General features: G+C 35.9%; 1 protein-coding gene and 1 long non-coding RNA gene across 2 annotated transcripts in view; one reads left to right on the forward strand and one right to left on the reverse strand.

Moving 5' to 3' along the window:
• Window positions 1-16,267, forward strand: part of stab2 (stabilin 2) — a 55,710-nt gene that overhangs the window by 11,244 nt on the left and 28,199 nt on the right. The window contains exons 18-41 of the mRNA XM_066667834.1: window positions 56-136; window positions 387-539; window positions 1,389-1,448; window positions 1,605-1,700; window positions 1,921-2,007; window positions 2,559-2,670; window positions 3,349-3,526; window positions 3,975-4,068; window positions 4,305-4,463; window positions 5,005-5,100; window positions 5,240-5,335; window positions 5,720-5,767; window positions 8,880-9,016; window positions 9,251-9,359; window positions 9,466-9,543; window positions 9,636-9,725; window positions 11,434-11,541; window positions 11,981-12,112; window positions 12,552-12,680; window positions 13,912-13,980; window positions 14,324-14,410; window positions 14,537-14,732; window positions 15,517-15,612; window positions 15,738-15,783. Of these exons, the coding sequence (XP_066523931.1) occupies window positions 56-136; window positions 387-539; window positions 1,389-1,448; window positions 1,605-1,700; window positions 1,921-2,007; window positions 2,559-2,670; window positions 3,349-3,526; window positions 3,975-4,068; window positions 4,305-4,463; window positions 5,005-5,100; window positions 5,240-5,335; window positions 5,720-5,767; window positions 8,880-9,016; window positions 9,251-9,359; window positions 9,466-9,543; window positions 9,636-9,725; window positions 11,434-11,541; window positions 11,981-12,112; window positions 12,552-12,680; window positions 13,912-13,980; window positions 14,324-14,410; window positions 14,537-14,732; window positions 15,517-15,612; window positions 15,738-15,783 (2,537 nt within the window). The remainder of the gene's footprint in view (window positions 1-55; window positions 137-386; window positions 540-1,388; window positions 1,449-1,604; window positions 1,701-1,920; window positions 2,008-2,558; window positions 2,671-3,348; window positions 3,527-3,974; window positions 4,069-4,304; window positions 4,464-5,004; window positions 5,101-5,239; window positions 5,336-5,719; window positions 5,768-8,879; window positions 9,017-9,250; window positions 9,360-9,465; window positions 9,544-9,635; window positions 9,726-11,433; window positions 11,542-11,980; window positions 12,113-12,551; window positions 12,681-13,911; window positions 13,981-14,323; window positions 14,411-14,536; window positions 14,733-15,516; window positions 15,613-15,737; window positions 15,784-16,267) is intronic.
• LOC136694353 (uncharacterized) lies at window positions 36-13,660 on the reverse strand. Its single transcript, XR_010802189.1, has 3 exons — window positions 13,541-13,660; window positions 11,070-11,101; window positions 36-848 (listed from the first exon to the last, which is right to left on the reverse strand). It is a non-coding gene; the product is annotated as an uncharacterized lncRNA (long non-coding RNA).

The following is a 16,267-nucleotide window of genomic DNA, read 5'->3' on the forward strand; positions in this document are numbered from 1 at the left end:
TTCATATACACACTCTGAAATTGAACCATGTCTTTTTTCTTTCTAATCTCGCTAGCTGAGAGTTAGCTACGTTGTTTCAAATCCACGGACCGATTCGATGGCTAACCAAGTTCTGGCATTTAATGTGACTACTGCTGTGAGTACCCAAGTCTGTTCATGTTCATAAAACTTCCAAAAAAACAACATTAATAATTTTGCTAACTTGGCTCTGCTAAATGTTATTAAGTGCTATTCCAAAAAGGACACAAGCCAATGTATGTGAATACTGTACCTAATATATTAAAAATTGGTCAAAAATATGAATTCTTTGGCTGTACATTAGAAATGGTGCGTGGCAAAGCAACAGAAATTGTTTCCCTTTGAGTATTGCTTTGGCTTATAATCAGGGTCAAATATTGGTCAACGGGATAGCTGTGATTGAAGCAGATGTTGAAGCAAAGAATGGCTGCCTCTATTCACTGGAAGGAGTTTTAATTCCACCATCTATAGAGCCCATCCTCCCTCACCGCTGCGACATCACAGAGAACAATGTTTACAGGGTAAGTGTAAGCAGTCCATCAATTTCTATGTTTAGCAATCCTGTCTGTTTGAATCCTACACTAGAGACTGGGTTTAGTGTTGACTAAACCTCTTCAGTAATTGCAGATTTCTTTGGTATACCATATTTTGCCTGTTACATGTAATGACTTTCACAAGCACCAATTTTAAAAACTTCTTAAGGCTACAAAATGTTGGCTGCACTTAACCATATAAAATGTAAAAAAATAAAGCAAAACGCTGTACTTTTTGTTTTTCTATGAGTGTGCATCCATTATGTTGTCCCACTCTGGCACTCCATTGTTAGGACACTGTAAAACAAAATAAAAATCATATTTAAGAGTAAGGTCAGACATTGATAAAGGATTTGTAATACTAGTAATAATTTAACTTAAATTACTGAAATTGTCCTTAGGACTGGCGCCCCCTCCAAGGGTGTGTTCCAGCCTTGCGCCCAATTACTCTGGACCCTGAACTGGATAAGCAGTTTCAGACAGTGAATGAATGTATGAATGGTTGTGATGTGTCACCTGTTTATGAAACCTTTATTTGTGATACCAGTATAATTCACCATATTTTATACAAATAATATGACATTTACTGGACAAAAACTACACTTTATTCTTGTAAATTAGGAACTTTATGAATTTTATATTGCCACTTTTTTTATTACATTATTTTAGTTTTTTTTCTTTTAAAATAGCTTTATTCTTAAGAACATGTTCAACATTTCACTCAGTGCGTGGCACTTTATACCCATCTAGCCCACATTTAGTATGGTAACTATAGACACATGTAAAGCTGCTCTAGAGCAATGTTTAATCATGTTTAATCTTGTCTTTTGTCCTCAGGGCTCATGTGTGAGCTGTACATTTGTCAGTTTGTCCACCTGTCCAACTGGAGTCTCACTTGTAAGCACCATAAATATTCAAATTAAATTTAAATTTACAAGATAATAGAATAATGTTTACATTGTAAATAAAAAGACCAGATATAAAACAGTGTTTTTTTTCTTGTGAGACTTTTCTAAATATCAGTAATCTCTCTCCTCTGGCCACTTTGTGAAGAACACATTTACTCGAGGCTGCGTGTTCATAAGGAAGACTTTAGGAGTGAATGTTCCTGTTCTGGGCTGCAGTATGCTCTGCAATGAAACAAGAACAGTGAGTACGAGACTTCAAATCCTAAGCCCAAATTGCTTCATATGATTACAATCTTCTCTGCAATATCACCCAACAATTGTAATTGTAACAACTCATGGTCATTTTAGACCTTAACGTTTAAGATCTTAACTTGAAGAGATTGTATTTTTATTCTAAACACGTACAAACAAAATGTAACACTGTAAGGCTGACTGCCTCTGTCTTTTTATACTTTTTAAAGATCCCTAAATGCTGCAAAGGCTTTTTTGGTCCAGAGTGTTCTCCTTGCCCTGGTGGTTTCAACTCATCCTGCTCCTCCCATGGCAAGGTATTATACATACACAGTTTTTTTTTTTATATGCATTATGGGGCAATTATATAGACTTAACTTACCCTTACCCAATCTTTAGTTTCTACCAGCGTAAAAGTAACCCTTATGTTAACCCTAATCCTAACCCTAATATTAGATTAACATCAGACCATATTCACTTTAATTTTTTATGATTTACTACAAAGCACTGTGAAATATAAATATGTGTGAATTTTGTGGACAGAGCTGACAGGGTTTTTGGGTGTCTTAAATAGCCATCTTGAATCCAAGATTTGTTACTATAAATCACCTTAAATCACCTATGTCCACCAATACATTGTACTGGACATAGAATTCAGAAAATTAATGCAATGATTGCTGTACATCTAGAAATCATTTATGTTCTTTCAATTAGTGTGTACAATATGAATTACTGCTATGAAAATAATTTTTGATTCTATTTATTTTAACTCTTTTTTGCAGTACATATCATCTGCTTGTTTTCAGTGCTGTTCTAAAACTCATTATATACAACATTGTTACAAATGGACATACATTTGTTATTTCAGTGCTTTGATGGTATAGATGGCAATGGCACTTGTAAATGTGAGCCCAACTTCAAAGGTTCACGTTGCCAGTACTGCGCCGACCCCAACAAATATGGGCCATCCTGTGACCAAAGTAAGCTTTTCCCTTCTACTTCTAGCAGAGAAGCAATAGAGAAACTTTTCATACATTCTTAAAAATCCTACAAAAAAGAATACAATAAAGTAATTGCTTTTGGATCTTTTCAGTAGTGGTTTTAATAGAATTAATTAATGGAGCAATAAGAAATTTCTTCCAATAATTGTTTTACACATTAAACTGACATCTAGTGGCCTATACCCCTGTATGTATTACTTAACCTATTTTAAACATGGCTAACCCCATGTGAGTGACCCACTCTCTGTAGCACAAACTGGTTCATTAAGGGACTACAAAACAGTCTGATTATTCACCTTATGTGAGTTACACCATAAAAAAACAAATAAATAAATACATTTATAAATATGGATTGATACATCTGTGTGGTAACAATGAATGATTGTTTTTTAAACAAGTACTTGAGGGTCCTCAATGCAAGTGATAGATTTTCTTGAGTATTTCATTAAAAAGAAAATGAACCAAATGTACATGAAAGGGTCCAGTTTGTAATTTTGTATTGTACTGATATTCTGTTATTTTAAAGTTGATAAAAGTCTGGTCTATTATTTTTACAATGTTTTGCTTATCTTTAAACCTAAATACTTTAAATCAATTAAAACAAAAGCTACTTTATCAAAGCTGATAAATAATACCATCATCTTTCTTGTTCTTCAGCATGTGGGTGTGTGCAGGGTGTGTGTGATAATCGTCCGGGAGCTCATGGCACATGTAAACCAGGCTCATGTAAGACAGGCTTTGCTGGACAGCTGTGTGATAAACATGCTCAGCCCTGTGGACCCCACCAGCCATGCCACGCCCATGCTGACTGTGTTTACAATAAGGGGGCGCTGACGTGAGTACCACACTTTTACCAAATAAGTCTGCAATAACACCAGGTCAAAAAAAAAAATTAAAAATTAAACAGACACTTAAGCCATATTTGGACAGGATTTAACATTGAAGGTGGGGTATTGAAATTTTAATGCAAGGTCAGATGGGATAAAAAAGTGCCCCATTTTGTATACCCCTTTGTAGTAAAATTTTAACCTGCTAAACATGAGTGAATGACTGAATTACAAGTCAGTTTCAACGGAGCTTTGTATCTAAATATGTCTTAATGTGTAAAGTGAAAAAATATAAAAATTTAACATTAATATTATAACAGTTTCTAAATAAAAAAATCTAAAAAATAAAAAACCTTAGAAACTGAAGTAAGGTTATATACAATGAATGAATATAATGAATGTTCCTATTTAATAAAGTGCTTGTTTTGCTTTATTTGTGTGTCAACCACTATTAAGTTGTGTGTGTAAGCCTGGTTTCCAAGGGGATGGATTCTTGTGTGTGGAGATCAATCCATGTGGTTCTCCTCCCAATGGGGGATGCAGTGAAAATGTAAGTCTAGTGTGTGTGTGTGTGTGTGTGTGTGTGTGTGAGAGAGAGAGAACAAGCATAATTGTATCGTAGTATTGACTTTTGCTGAGACATAGTATTTGGAAACAGACATAGTATTTGAGATATTGATGGTTTGTATTGAATGACAATTTTTTAAAGAATTTTTAGGAAAACTGAATCATTTGTGTGTGTTTGCCAGTTTGTGTGACTGAATGTGATTATCCTCTATATTCCAGGCTATATGTATAAAAACAGGGCCAGGCTCAAGGCGGTGTGAGTGTATGAGAGGATGGAGAGAGGATGGAGATGAGTGTCAGCCTATTAATAATTGTCTGGAGCCCTCTAGAGGCGGGTGCCATTCTAATGCCTCCTGCGTTCATGTGGGCCCAGGACAGGTGAGAAGAGCTGCTTCTAAACCTGATATTCCATCTTAAGGTTAAATAAACCTTGATATTCCCATGGCTGCTTGTTTAATGCATTTAGAGGTTTGCACTCTGGCCGTATTTCTATGTTTTTAATGCCTATTTTACAGTGGAATTACATTAGTCACAAAGAGAGATTCTGTAGTTTAAGCACTAGAAAATACCCTGATGTACAGTGAAGGTGGTATTATACTACTTATTGTACAAACATTTTTATTTGTTTATTTATATTAGAAGTGATGGGTTTTCCTTCTGAGTCTTTTGAGGTTTCTTCTGCTATTGTTAATACTGTAAATAAAATAAAACTGAATTGAAGGATTAAATAAAGTGGTTAAACTCTGAATAAATAAAATTAATTTTTTTTTTATTTTATTCTCACGAGGCCAAGTAGCTAAAGTATCTGTTAGGAAGTATTTACATTTTTAGCCTCAACATGAAGGATACATCAGTGAATTCCTTTATTACAGTGGGGATGACTCAAATAGTTGTGTGATATTTGTTTGATTACTTTTAGAACTATTGTGTGTGTAAAAAGAACTACCGTGGCAATGGGATAGAGTGTGAGCCTGTCAACGAGTGTGTACAACAGGGTGGAGGATGTCACGAGCAGGTAAATACACCCATAAACACATATTTTCACTGAAATTAAAACCTGTATTCGTGAAGAACTATCATGTCACATTGTAAACCATTACATAATCTGGTCATTTCATTAGAATTAACTTTACATTATCACATTATACCTTCAGGCTACGTGCACACCTGCTGGAGGAGGGGTGTTTCATTGTGTGTGTCAGACTGGTTTCTCAGGAGATGGACGTGTCTGCTATGGAACTCTTGCACAGGTTCAACATTAATCTCCAGATATTAGAGCAGTACCGCAATTTCATTTACAGCCACATTTGACTGCCTTTACATGAATATAATTGTCTGTTAACATAGAAAATCTAATATATTTAAGCTGACAGCATGTACAAGCAATCTAGTAATGTGAAAATGGTAATGTGAAAATGCTGAATCTGATTTGATTTGAATTGATTATTCAGTATTCACAAAAATTTGAATAATCAAAAAACTGCCAAATATATTTATAGCTGTGCATGTAAACACACTCATCATCATTCTGTAATGTGACACAATACATGTCAGAGTATTTAGATGCATGTGAATTCTGTACATTGAAAAACAAATATCCAAATACATTTACTTTTATTTATTTTTTTTTATAGGAAGTCGAAAACAACCCTGACCTAAGTGATTTCAAATCATGGGTTACTGTAAGTACTCATATGGGACTTGTGGGTAGATTCTTATATTCATTCATTCATTCAGTATCTGTAACCCTTATCCAATTCAGGGTCGTGGTGGGTCCAGGGCCTACCTGGAATCATTGGGCGCAAGGCGGGAATACACCCTGGAGGGGGCGCCAGTCCTTCACAGGGCAACACAGACACACACATTCACTCACACACTCACACCCCTACGGACACTTTTTTTTAATTTTATTTTTTATTTTTTTTTTTTTTGAGTCGCCAATCCACCTGCAACGTGTTTTTGGACTGTGGGAGGAAACTGGAGCACCCGGAGGAAACCCATGCAGACACGGGGAGAACACACCAACTCCTCACAGACAGTCACCCGGAGCGGGAATTGAACCCACAACCTCCAGATCCCTGGAGCTGTGTGACTGCAACACTACCTGCTGCGCCACCGTGCCACCCAGATTCTTATATTCTATATTTAATATATACATACAAATATTTGACACTTACGCTCACTTTTTTTCTATAAAGAAGGGTATTAATATGTAGTTCACTGCAGTGCTAACCTTCTGGAAAGATTTGAAAGTACGCATAAACATGAGCGAGGGCAGGTACTGATTTTAGATGATTAATTATGGATCCAAAAAGTCAACTCATGCCAAAGGTGTTGATGGCACGCCAGAGAATACAATTCCTTTGCTTTACATTCCAATGCCTATGGGGGTTATGACCCCTGTAGCCAATGCTTGGCATAGCCCATGTATGGCATATCCAGACACAGATGTTTTTCTTTAAGGGTTTTACAAGCTGTATGTACATGAATAAGTCTTATTCAGGAATAAGTGTATCTTAAAGTTGCTGAATTCTCCAGTTAAGAGATTTTGTGTGAGTTTTTGTGCATTGATGCATTTCACATTCAAAAGCTTTGAATAAACTTGAACCTGAAGCAGTAATTCCCTGAGAGCAAGGAGACGGCGGACCACTGTTGGCCCACTGAGGGCAAAGTTGGAGGTCCACTAGTGTTTTGCACAGCGTTTTCTGGGCGGACCGCTGGTGATTAAACAGAATTTTAGACAAAATGCCACATTTTAGCACTTTTCCATTTCCATTAGGTTCTTTTATTACCCTTTATAAATAAGATTAGTAAATCATTTTAATCCAGCACAGTGTCAACATTTTTAGCATAATCATTGTGTATTAGGCATACACATTATTATATCTCTCATAGTTTTTGGTAATATTTGTATTAGTGTGTTTTCCAGAATAAAAGTCTCTGTGAGTGTAAAATCTGTTTGAGGAGATTATAAATGAGTTATATCCGGTACAGGACAGTAATCTGAGTGGTCCGATAGTGGACTGTGGTCTACAGTCAGTGGTGTGCCAGCCTTTTTATGCCAGTGGACCGATATATGCTCGCTGTCTGGGTTTGTTTATTCAATAAATGCTGTGTATTCTTACCAACAGTAATACCTGGGACAACGCAAACAAATATATCAACACGGGAAGTGTCCTCAAATACATTGACAGGAAACTGCAGTAAAGTTGGCTTTCGGTTAGCGATTCTGATTTCTATCGGCTCTAAAAAATTGTCCGGGCGGAATTTCACAAACGTCCGGGATTTTGTTTTTCTAGAGCTTACGTAGTTTCGAGAAGCTTTTCATTTACAAACTAGTCCCGCCCTCCCCTACTCCGATTGGTTCGCTTGAGTGAAGAGGGGGAGTGGTGAAGTAGCGTAAAATCTTCTGATTGGACGGTCTGACTGTAGAGCTACCGTTATTGGTCGATAACCTTCTCTGTAAGCAGTTAATTGGTCAGTCAGGCAAAGCCTGGCTAAATTTATGTATCCACGTGCACTTTTTCAAGAGAACCCTCTTCTGAAGATTTGAGAATCTATTATTTTTCCTCATATTTCACTGTGTTGTATGGCTTAGTTCACCACATCCCACTCTTCTCAACATGGTTGCTTCTCTGGTTGTGGAAACAAAGTAAACAGTCTGCTGTACACAAAGCCGAACCAGACAAGGAATAGTCTACTCTCTCTTCATTGACAAAATGCAAAGGGCGATCAGCTCCCTTAAGTAGGGTGACCAGACGTCCTCTTTTCGCCGGACATGTCCTCTTTTCGGACCCTAAATAATGCGTCCGGGATTTTGCCATCCACAGCCTTCCCACTGTCCCAATTCTTACAATAAGCCCTAATCCCTTTCCGCAGGAATCAAATGTTCAAGGGGTGGGAGCTCAGAGCAAAAATGGGACACACTGCGCCGTGCTCACCTTTTCGTGCTTACATTACTTTCAGCCAAGCTCCACTCCATATATTAATGGTTTACTGGAGCCTCAAACAGAAATGTGTTGAAAGTTGTGAAGGTAATTTATCATAGTCTCTTCTTCGCATTTGGAAGAGTTTCTGTGTCAAAGGAGCCTTTCACTTTGTGCTCTACTTTTCAAAACTGAAAGTCGTAACGACACAAATACACGGACACACCTGACCGTTACTGATGTTCAGAGTTAATCAAGTTACATCTGCGCAGTTTTTCTGTTTAACATTAACTTTAGAAGAAAACAGGGACAGACTGAATTATACCTCTCACATACAGCACGTTTTATCAGCTAGACCTTATATACTATGAAATATATAAGTATTTTTACATAACGTCTGGATCCCAGCGATCCTCTGATCATTTATCAAGTCTGTATTACTTCTCGTTGATAAAATGTGGTGCTTGCTTTTAGTAACGTTTAAAAAACACAGTTAAAAGATAAACTTGTCTGTTTCTTTCATAATCATGAGTTTTCTGGTGTAAACAAGTTGCTTCAGGGCTTCAGTTTTGAAGATTGGTGTGAACAGAAAATAATAGGTTTCAATAATAATAAATCGTCAAGAAATGATAGAAATATTATTTTATTATTTTTGCTTAGGGCCAGATGTTGAATGGAAAGGAATCTGTCCGAAAAGGCATTTGTTATTTATAAATAAATGTATATGTAAAATGATTTACTAAATTGCCTGTCTGTGTTGCTCTGCAAGGTAACAGTTCTATATCTTGGACATGTTGTTCTACAGCAAACATGAGACAAGTTGAAAAAATGTTTTAAAACATATGTTCTGATCTGGATTAATCCACAGCGAGCCGACATTGCACAGCTGCTGTCCCAGCCACAGAACATGACGCTTTTTGTGCCTTCAACACAAGCTATAAGCCATATAAGTAAAGAAGACCAGGATTTCTGGCTGTCCAGCAGCAATCTTCCGAGTCTGGTCAAGTGAGAACACTATCATTATCTTGTCTGGATATTTAAAGAAGCAATGAGTCATTTTTATCATTAAAATAAACCAAATAATATTTATGGTCTATAGAGCAGAACTCCCACCTGAAGTAGAGCACAAATGATGTTTTTCCTTTGGCTGTAAATTTGTTTTTGAATCTTAGAGATATAAATGCATATACAAATTATTGTTGAGGCTTTCCAGCTATTGACCTTCTTTTCTATCTTTAGGAGTCACATTGTGTCGGGTGTCTTTGGGTTGTCTGAGATATGCGGCTCCCCCTCTCCTCAACTGGTCTCACTTTTGAAAAGGACGCTTCCTGTTTCCTGCACAAATGAGGTGAACTGAGTGGGCTTTTTTGTTGAATATGTCCATGTTTACTTCCTTTTAAAAAGCAAGCCATGAAGTTACTTTCCTGTTAAGATTTGTCTGTCTTATACTTTAGACTACCACAGTTGCCGGAGCTACAATTTTATCAGGAGATATTATCACAAAGAATGGCCTCATTCATCTGATTGACAGAGCAAGTTTTTCTTTTTCTTGTTATTATGTAAATTTAATGTAAAAGTAAATATGCTGTTTTATGATATACTAAATATGATGTCTTGTTTCCAGGTTCTTATCTCAGACCGTAAGCTGAGCGAAGGTTTACTGGAGGTGTTGAATCAGCGACCAGAGTTCTCTCTCTTCAGGAGCGCGCTCATAGTAGGTATCCCAGATAGTCTTAAACCCTTAAACCAGTGATACTCAAATGGTGGACCTGGACCTAAAATCAGTTTATTATGGATCAATGGCAAAATACCAGAGATGGAAACAAACTCTCTATAAAATGTATAGGAATCTCTTTTCACAATCTCTTGTACATTCTTGTGGTGCAATCAAACAGCTTGTAAAACAGTTCTTGTAAAGCAATGCCATCATCCAGTAGGCAGTTAGTTTGCCAACTTGTGCTCATTCAAAGCTGCTTAGCAAATTGACAAAAGCGCAGTTATATCATGTCCAAAAACTAAAATTGCATCTTCAAAATTTCAATGTACAATTGAAAGGAAGATCCACAGTGACAACTGTCATTTAAAAATCAATGGAATGAAAAAAATGCATTTATAAGTCTCACAGTGTAAATAGATCATTTACATTTATTCATGCCCCCTCCTTGCACCCCAATGATTCCAGGTAGGCTCTGGACCCACCACGACCCTGAACTGGATAAGCGGATACAGACAATGAATGAATGAACTGAACATTTATTCATTAATTTTTTCATTTCTTCATTTATTCGTCTTCTGTAACCATTTAGAGGTGCCTGTTCTACAGGGCATCACTCACTCACACAATCACTCACTCGCACCTACAGACAGTTTTGCAAAACCAACCCACAAACCAACATATCAGACAGCAGTGAATTTTTGGCCCAGATTTGGGACATCTGCAGTTCTTATATAGCCCATATTTGGTCTTGAATAACAGGGATGCCTCAGGGTGAATCTGGATGCCTTCAAGTCCACCTTATATAGGCCAGAAGTGTGTAGTGGAAAACAAATGTCTGGCCCACACAACACACCTCAGTGTCATAAATGAGCCCAAAGGTAAGCACCAAAAGTGGCACAGATTAGACTCAAAGGTGTCTAGCATCTGGTTTGGGTTTGGCTTATGGGAGCAGACCAAAACACACAGAATAAAACCCACACAGATTTAATGGGAACACACTAAACTCAGGATGCAGCCCAGAACCATCAGACCCTTGAGCTGTATGTTCTGACACTACTACATGGTTCTGTAGCAGCACCATGATGCCCAAATTATTTACCAATGTTCAGTTAATTGCATTATTTTAAAGATTAAGCTCATTCCTAAAAAAGACAACAGCTTTAAACATCTATATCACCACAAAGCCAGCATATATAAAATGAGGATTAGGTTAAAAACAAGACTAAATTCAATTTATGGTTATGTATATTAAGTTTAATATTTGAATGGCTGTATATCAGTATGCTTTAACAACAAAATGTATCAAAGAGTGATTATTTAGTGTTTGTACAAAAAACTCACATGAGATGAAGAACCTAATTATTTTGAAGCCCCTGAAAGAAAAAGTTTAAATGTAAATGTAATGTAGAGGTAAATATTTATGCTCACAAGCTATGTTTATAATATGTTTTATACAAAATGACTTAATACATCCAGGCCCATAGGTGTCAGTATAATAGCTGTTTCATTATATGAGGAGTCATAGTAGAAAATGGTTTTGATTGACTTTTGAAGCCAATTATTTATTATCTGAGAAGACGATATTAAAATTATATTAGTTTGAACATAAGAGACAATGGAGAAAATTTTGTCGATGTAATCAAGACCTCAGACTTAAAACTACAGTAAATGTAACAGAACTAAATTAATTTGGTTTTTGTTTTAGAATTATAACTTGACTGAAGATATCGAGAAGGCATCTGGCTATACACTGTTCGCTCCTACAGACACAGCCATCACTGCATACTTGAAGAACACAAGCCAAGACTCAATGGTGACAAACACACACACACACTCTACAAAACAAAATTTTTGATGGTTAAACACAGAAAGGTTTAGTTTGTTATTTTATTTATTTATTTATTTACATTTTGAGTACCAGTTAATCAGAACTGAAATTATGTAAAAATGAAAAAGTGATAAACAATTCAAAACAACCCGTATTTTAGATCTTATTTTCTTATATGGATTTATATACCATATATACCGTTATTTTCAATGGGGAAACCATTGTTAAATACTGTATATAATTTTGATGCCTAATTTTGCACAGAGGCAACATATTGTATTATTCTTTGCATTCATTTTAGAATTAGTTTTCACTTGATCATAATATATATATATATATATATATATATATATATATATATATATATATATATATATATATATATATTTATATATGTTTTTTGTTGTTGTTATTTTGTCAACAGGATTTGAATATTACAAAATATCACATTGTCCTAGGAGAGACTCTGAAGCTGACTGATTTACAGGATGGTCTATATAAAGATACCATGCTGGGATTCTCCTATCAGATTGGCATCTTCTACAATGGTAGCAACGTATGTCAAAAAACTCTCACTTATCTGCATAAAGCATATAATCTAAAGTTGTAAACAAACAGAAATCACATTAAGCTGTGGCAGGCAGTTCAGATGTTTATAGGTTTATGCTACTTGAGCAAGGCATATAGTGTTTGTGATACATTGAATGTACTTGATTCCAATGTATGCATCATTAGTTATATACATGCATTGTTTTTTTTCCGTCAAGATTATTTAAGTTGACTTTTGTTTTTCTGTCAATTTAATAATCTGAAATTTTCACATTTTAACCTTTATGTTTCTATTGAATAATAATTTAAACTAGAAATGTAAATAAAAAAAATATTTAAGAATTAAGAAGCAGTAAGTTATTGTCCTGTAAGCTATAAAGAAAATGAGATTTTATATGAGGTTTGATATAATTTATGTATTCTCCCTCTCTCTGTCTCTCTCTAAGTGGTTTGTGAATAAGGCAGAGCTGGGTGCTACAGAGACAGAAAGCACTAAAGGAGTGATCCATGGAATATCTGTCATATTGAAAATTCCTAAAAACCGCTGTGACACGGCCTCCTCCAAAGTAATCCGGGTATGGCTTGTCACCATCTACCTCTCCTATTTCCTGCCACTGTTAAAATAATACCTACCCAATATATGTTTGTATTTATATCACTTCTCCTTACTGATTACTAAAAGCATACATAAAATACTATTAATAATCACAAACACATTCACTTTGTCAATATATAGGAACTAAGTGGTTAGTCCCACATTAAAATAAACATACGGTAGTAATCAAAGTAGGATTGGGACATAAGGACATTAAATGTTTTAATTACTAGCATTAATACAGTTGTATTGATTAACCATGCAGTATATTAGTAATAAAATTTATAATATACTGCATGATCAATCAAAATAACTATTAATGCTGTAACTAAAACAGTTTGTGTCCTTACAGTGTACTAATATACCACATAGATTATGTCATATCACTTTACTTTAAATAATAACTGTTTAAAGCAGGAAGCAGGTTATTCAGATACAGAAATGTACAACTAATATAAATAACTGATGCTGGAATCGTATTTAGATAAAAATTAAATAGATATTTGTGGTGGCTGTTTATTATAAAAAAGATATTACGTTTTTATCCAGTGTTAAGATGTCCTACCTTTGTATATTGGGAGTTAAACCAGTAAATACACACTGGGTAGCACGATCTGACAAAGTAGCATAAGTCAGGTATCAATAACATTTGTAACATCAGTATCACTATCTAGCTATGCTAAGTCTGCTTAGCTAAAGCTGCCGCAGCTAGAAAACAGGGTTTGAATAGCAGTTCTACACACATTAGTAACTAAACTTTCAATTTGCCCTCACAAAGTCATCACGTTAATGTCATAGCAGCAGTGTTGTATGTTAGTCTGTAATATATGCATAACATACCTCTCAACGGTTAGTTATTGAAATGTCTTGTGAGAGCAGGTTGGCAATGCTAACGGCAAACTGAGAGCAGGGTTGCCAGGTCCAGCAAAAATATCCACACCAAAGTCTGTCTAAAACCCGTGTCCTAGAAATATGGGAGAAGGGTACGTAAAACGTAAAAAAAAACCTCGGTGTCCTCGTAGCTAGTTACGGTCATGAATAGTAGTAGTCTGAAACTTTTTCATGAACCTCCATTATTACGAAAAATGTTTTTTTTTTTCATAGAAAGTTAACATTTATAAGAAACAATTTTTTTGTTCAAAAGTCACAATATGATAGTTACACACTTTGATGACTGTGTGGTATTTTGAATTTTAATATTGTGTGTTTAGGGACCATGTATGGACTGCTTTTATCCAACAGAGAGACGCTGCCCAGTTGGAACAGAGGAAGTTAAGACGGTAAAGGGATATTTCTTTAAAACGGTTTAAAGCATTAATATGTTTAATTCTGCTGTTAATATTTAAAAGCTTGTATAATCCTTCAACATCAGTACCTGAATTCACTAACAATCCCTAATGGCGGAATGCAATTAAATCCTCACAGCAATATTTATTATAAAACATTAATAGAATAAATTCTGTATTAATCCTTAAAACAAGTCTTGAAGGAGGTGTCTGAATGTGCAATCACTTCTGCTATTTTTAATCAATCGTATTTTCCATATCCACAGAGTTCTGAAATAAAATCATTGGTAATATGCCTCTGTAATGTTGTGATTCTGTCTGGCTGTATTTCCCAAAGGTAATAACTAAGAAGAAATGTGCATACAGTAAAAGAAATCATGGCATGTTCATCGGCTGTCAGGCTACCTGCCAGAAGCTCACCATTGTAAGTGAGATTAGTGGTTTTTGTTGATGTTGTATCATAAGTAGTAATGTTAGACATGATTTTTGATTCATTTCCTCTCTCTCTCTCTCTCTCTCTCTCTCTCTCTCTCTCTCTCTCTCTCTCTAGAAGAGGAAGTGCTGTGAAGGGTTTTATGGTAATAACTGTGAGAACTGTCCAGGGCCAGAGGGTCAACCATGTTTTGGTAATGGTGCGTGCATGGACGGTGTAAATGGCACTGGAGTGTGCCAGTGTAAACCAGGCTTCAATGGCACAGCCTGTGAGTCCTGTCAGTCTGGCAAATACGGGATCCACTGTGACCAAGGTAACCTGAACCACCCATATGGCACAGTCTCTAAGAAAATCATCTAACTCTACTCACAGTTTACTGTATTCACTATCATCCAACAAACGTACAATTCTGTGCATCAGTCAGGGACCACTATTATTTGATGTTGGATAATCTGCTTCCATAAATAACACGAATAAAAGAGAATTTCCAAAACAATATTTGAAAATAAAAATGATTTAAAGCATGCATAAAAAAGATACAGGAAATCTGTATTTTAATCTCTGTTCATGTCTCCATTCTTTGCTTGATTTCTTTGGGTGGGTGGTATGGCACTCCCACTCTCCATCACTCAGCAGGATGCTAGCCAGATTAATCTCTTGCTTAAGGTCTGAAAAAAGACCCTGAAATGATTTATAGCAGTAAAGAGACCCTTGTTTACAAAAGGAACAAGGAACCTTTGTAATTCAAATAGTGGTTGAACCTTTTTTGTGATGCTGAAATGTCATTGCTGTCCAAAGGAAAACATGTATCTCAAAAGAAGTCGTTTGGAGCACATTCATCGTAAACATTTCACACAATATGAGATACCTGCATTGTTCAAATGATGTAAAATTCAAATAGACAAAATTGGAAGTAAATGTTTTTCTTTAGACAGCGACAATAAGTAACTGAAGACTGAAGCAGTCACAAATGTGCACTGAATATAAACTCTGCAGTGTTTGATAAACCTCCTTTTGTTCAACTCTACTTTAATATGCCTTTTCCATTCCCCTGTATTCCCTGCTCTGTTTTTGTCTCTCCCTCTCTGTATATACAGACTGTAAGTGTGTAAACGGATGGTGTAATGATGGTGTGGATGGGGATGGCACCTGTCAGTGTGAGGTGGGCTGGAGAGGCATATCTTGCTCTATAGGTACAGTCTCAGAAAAACACACACATAAAGAAAAAGCCCCAGCTAAAATATATGAATTATTATTATTATTATTATTATTATTATTATTGTTATTGTTATTGAGAGCATGGATCTTTGTGTTCCAGCCATTACTTCAGACTCTTGCGGAGGAAAATGCCACACAAGTGCAAAGTGAGTGTAGTCTCTAAATATTCCAGCCATCTGTTTATGATGGAAAATTAAACAGCATTTAGTGTAATATTTTGCTTTGTGTTGTTCTTTGGTCCTCTGCAGTGTATGCTCTTGCCATATGATATAAACTGGATTAGATTATGCACTTGCGCATGTTAAAATATAGGTCTTAAGAGTTGCATCACAAAGGTCACTCATTATTTTTAACAGCCACGTCCAAAGTAATTCCATCAGGTAAAGATCTGTAAGAGACAATATAAAAGATCTTGGGTTCTGTTAGGTCTGGAAATTCACAGTGGGTCTAAAAGAATCTGTAGCCCTCAAGAAACCATTACATACAAAACACAGTAAAATGCTGCTGTTATTCACAGAACAGTGGACTGGCCATCCTAAAATCCAGACCTCAGCAACACGGAACAGTTTTGGGATTACTTGGTTCAGTGGAGACACAAAATGCCATCAACATTTACACTTCCACTTCTAT

This window comes from Hoplias malabaricus, chromosome 4 (assembly GCF_029633855.1).
Source record: "Hoplias malabaricus isolate fHopMal1 chromosome 4, fHopMal1.hap1, whole genome shotgun sequence".
NCBI classification, from domain to species: Eukaryota; Metazoa; Chordata; class Actinopteri; order Characiformes; family Erythrinidae; genus Hoplias; species Hoplias malabaricus.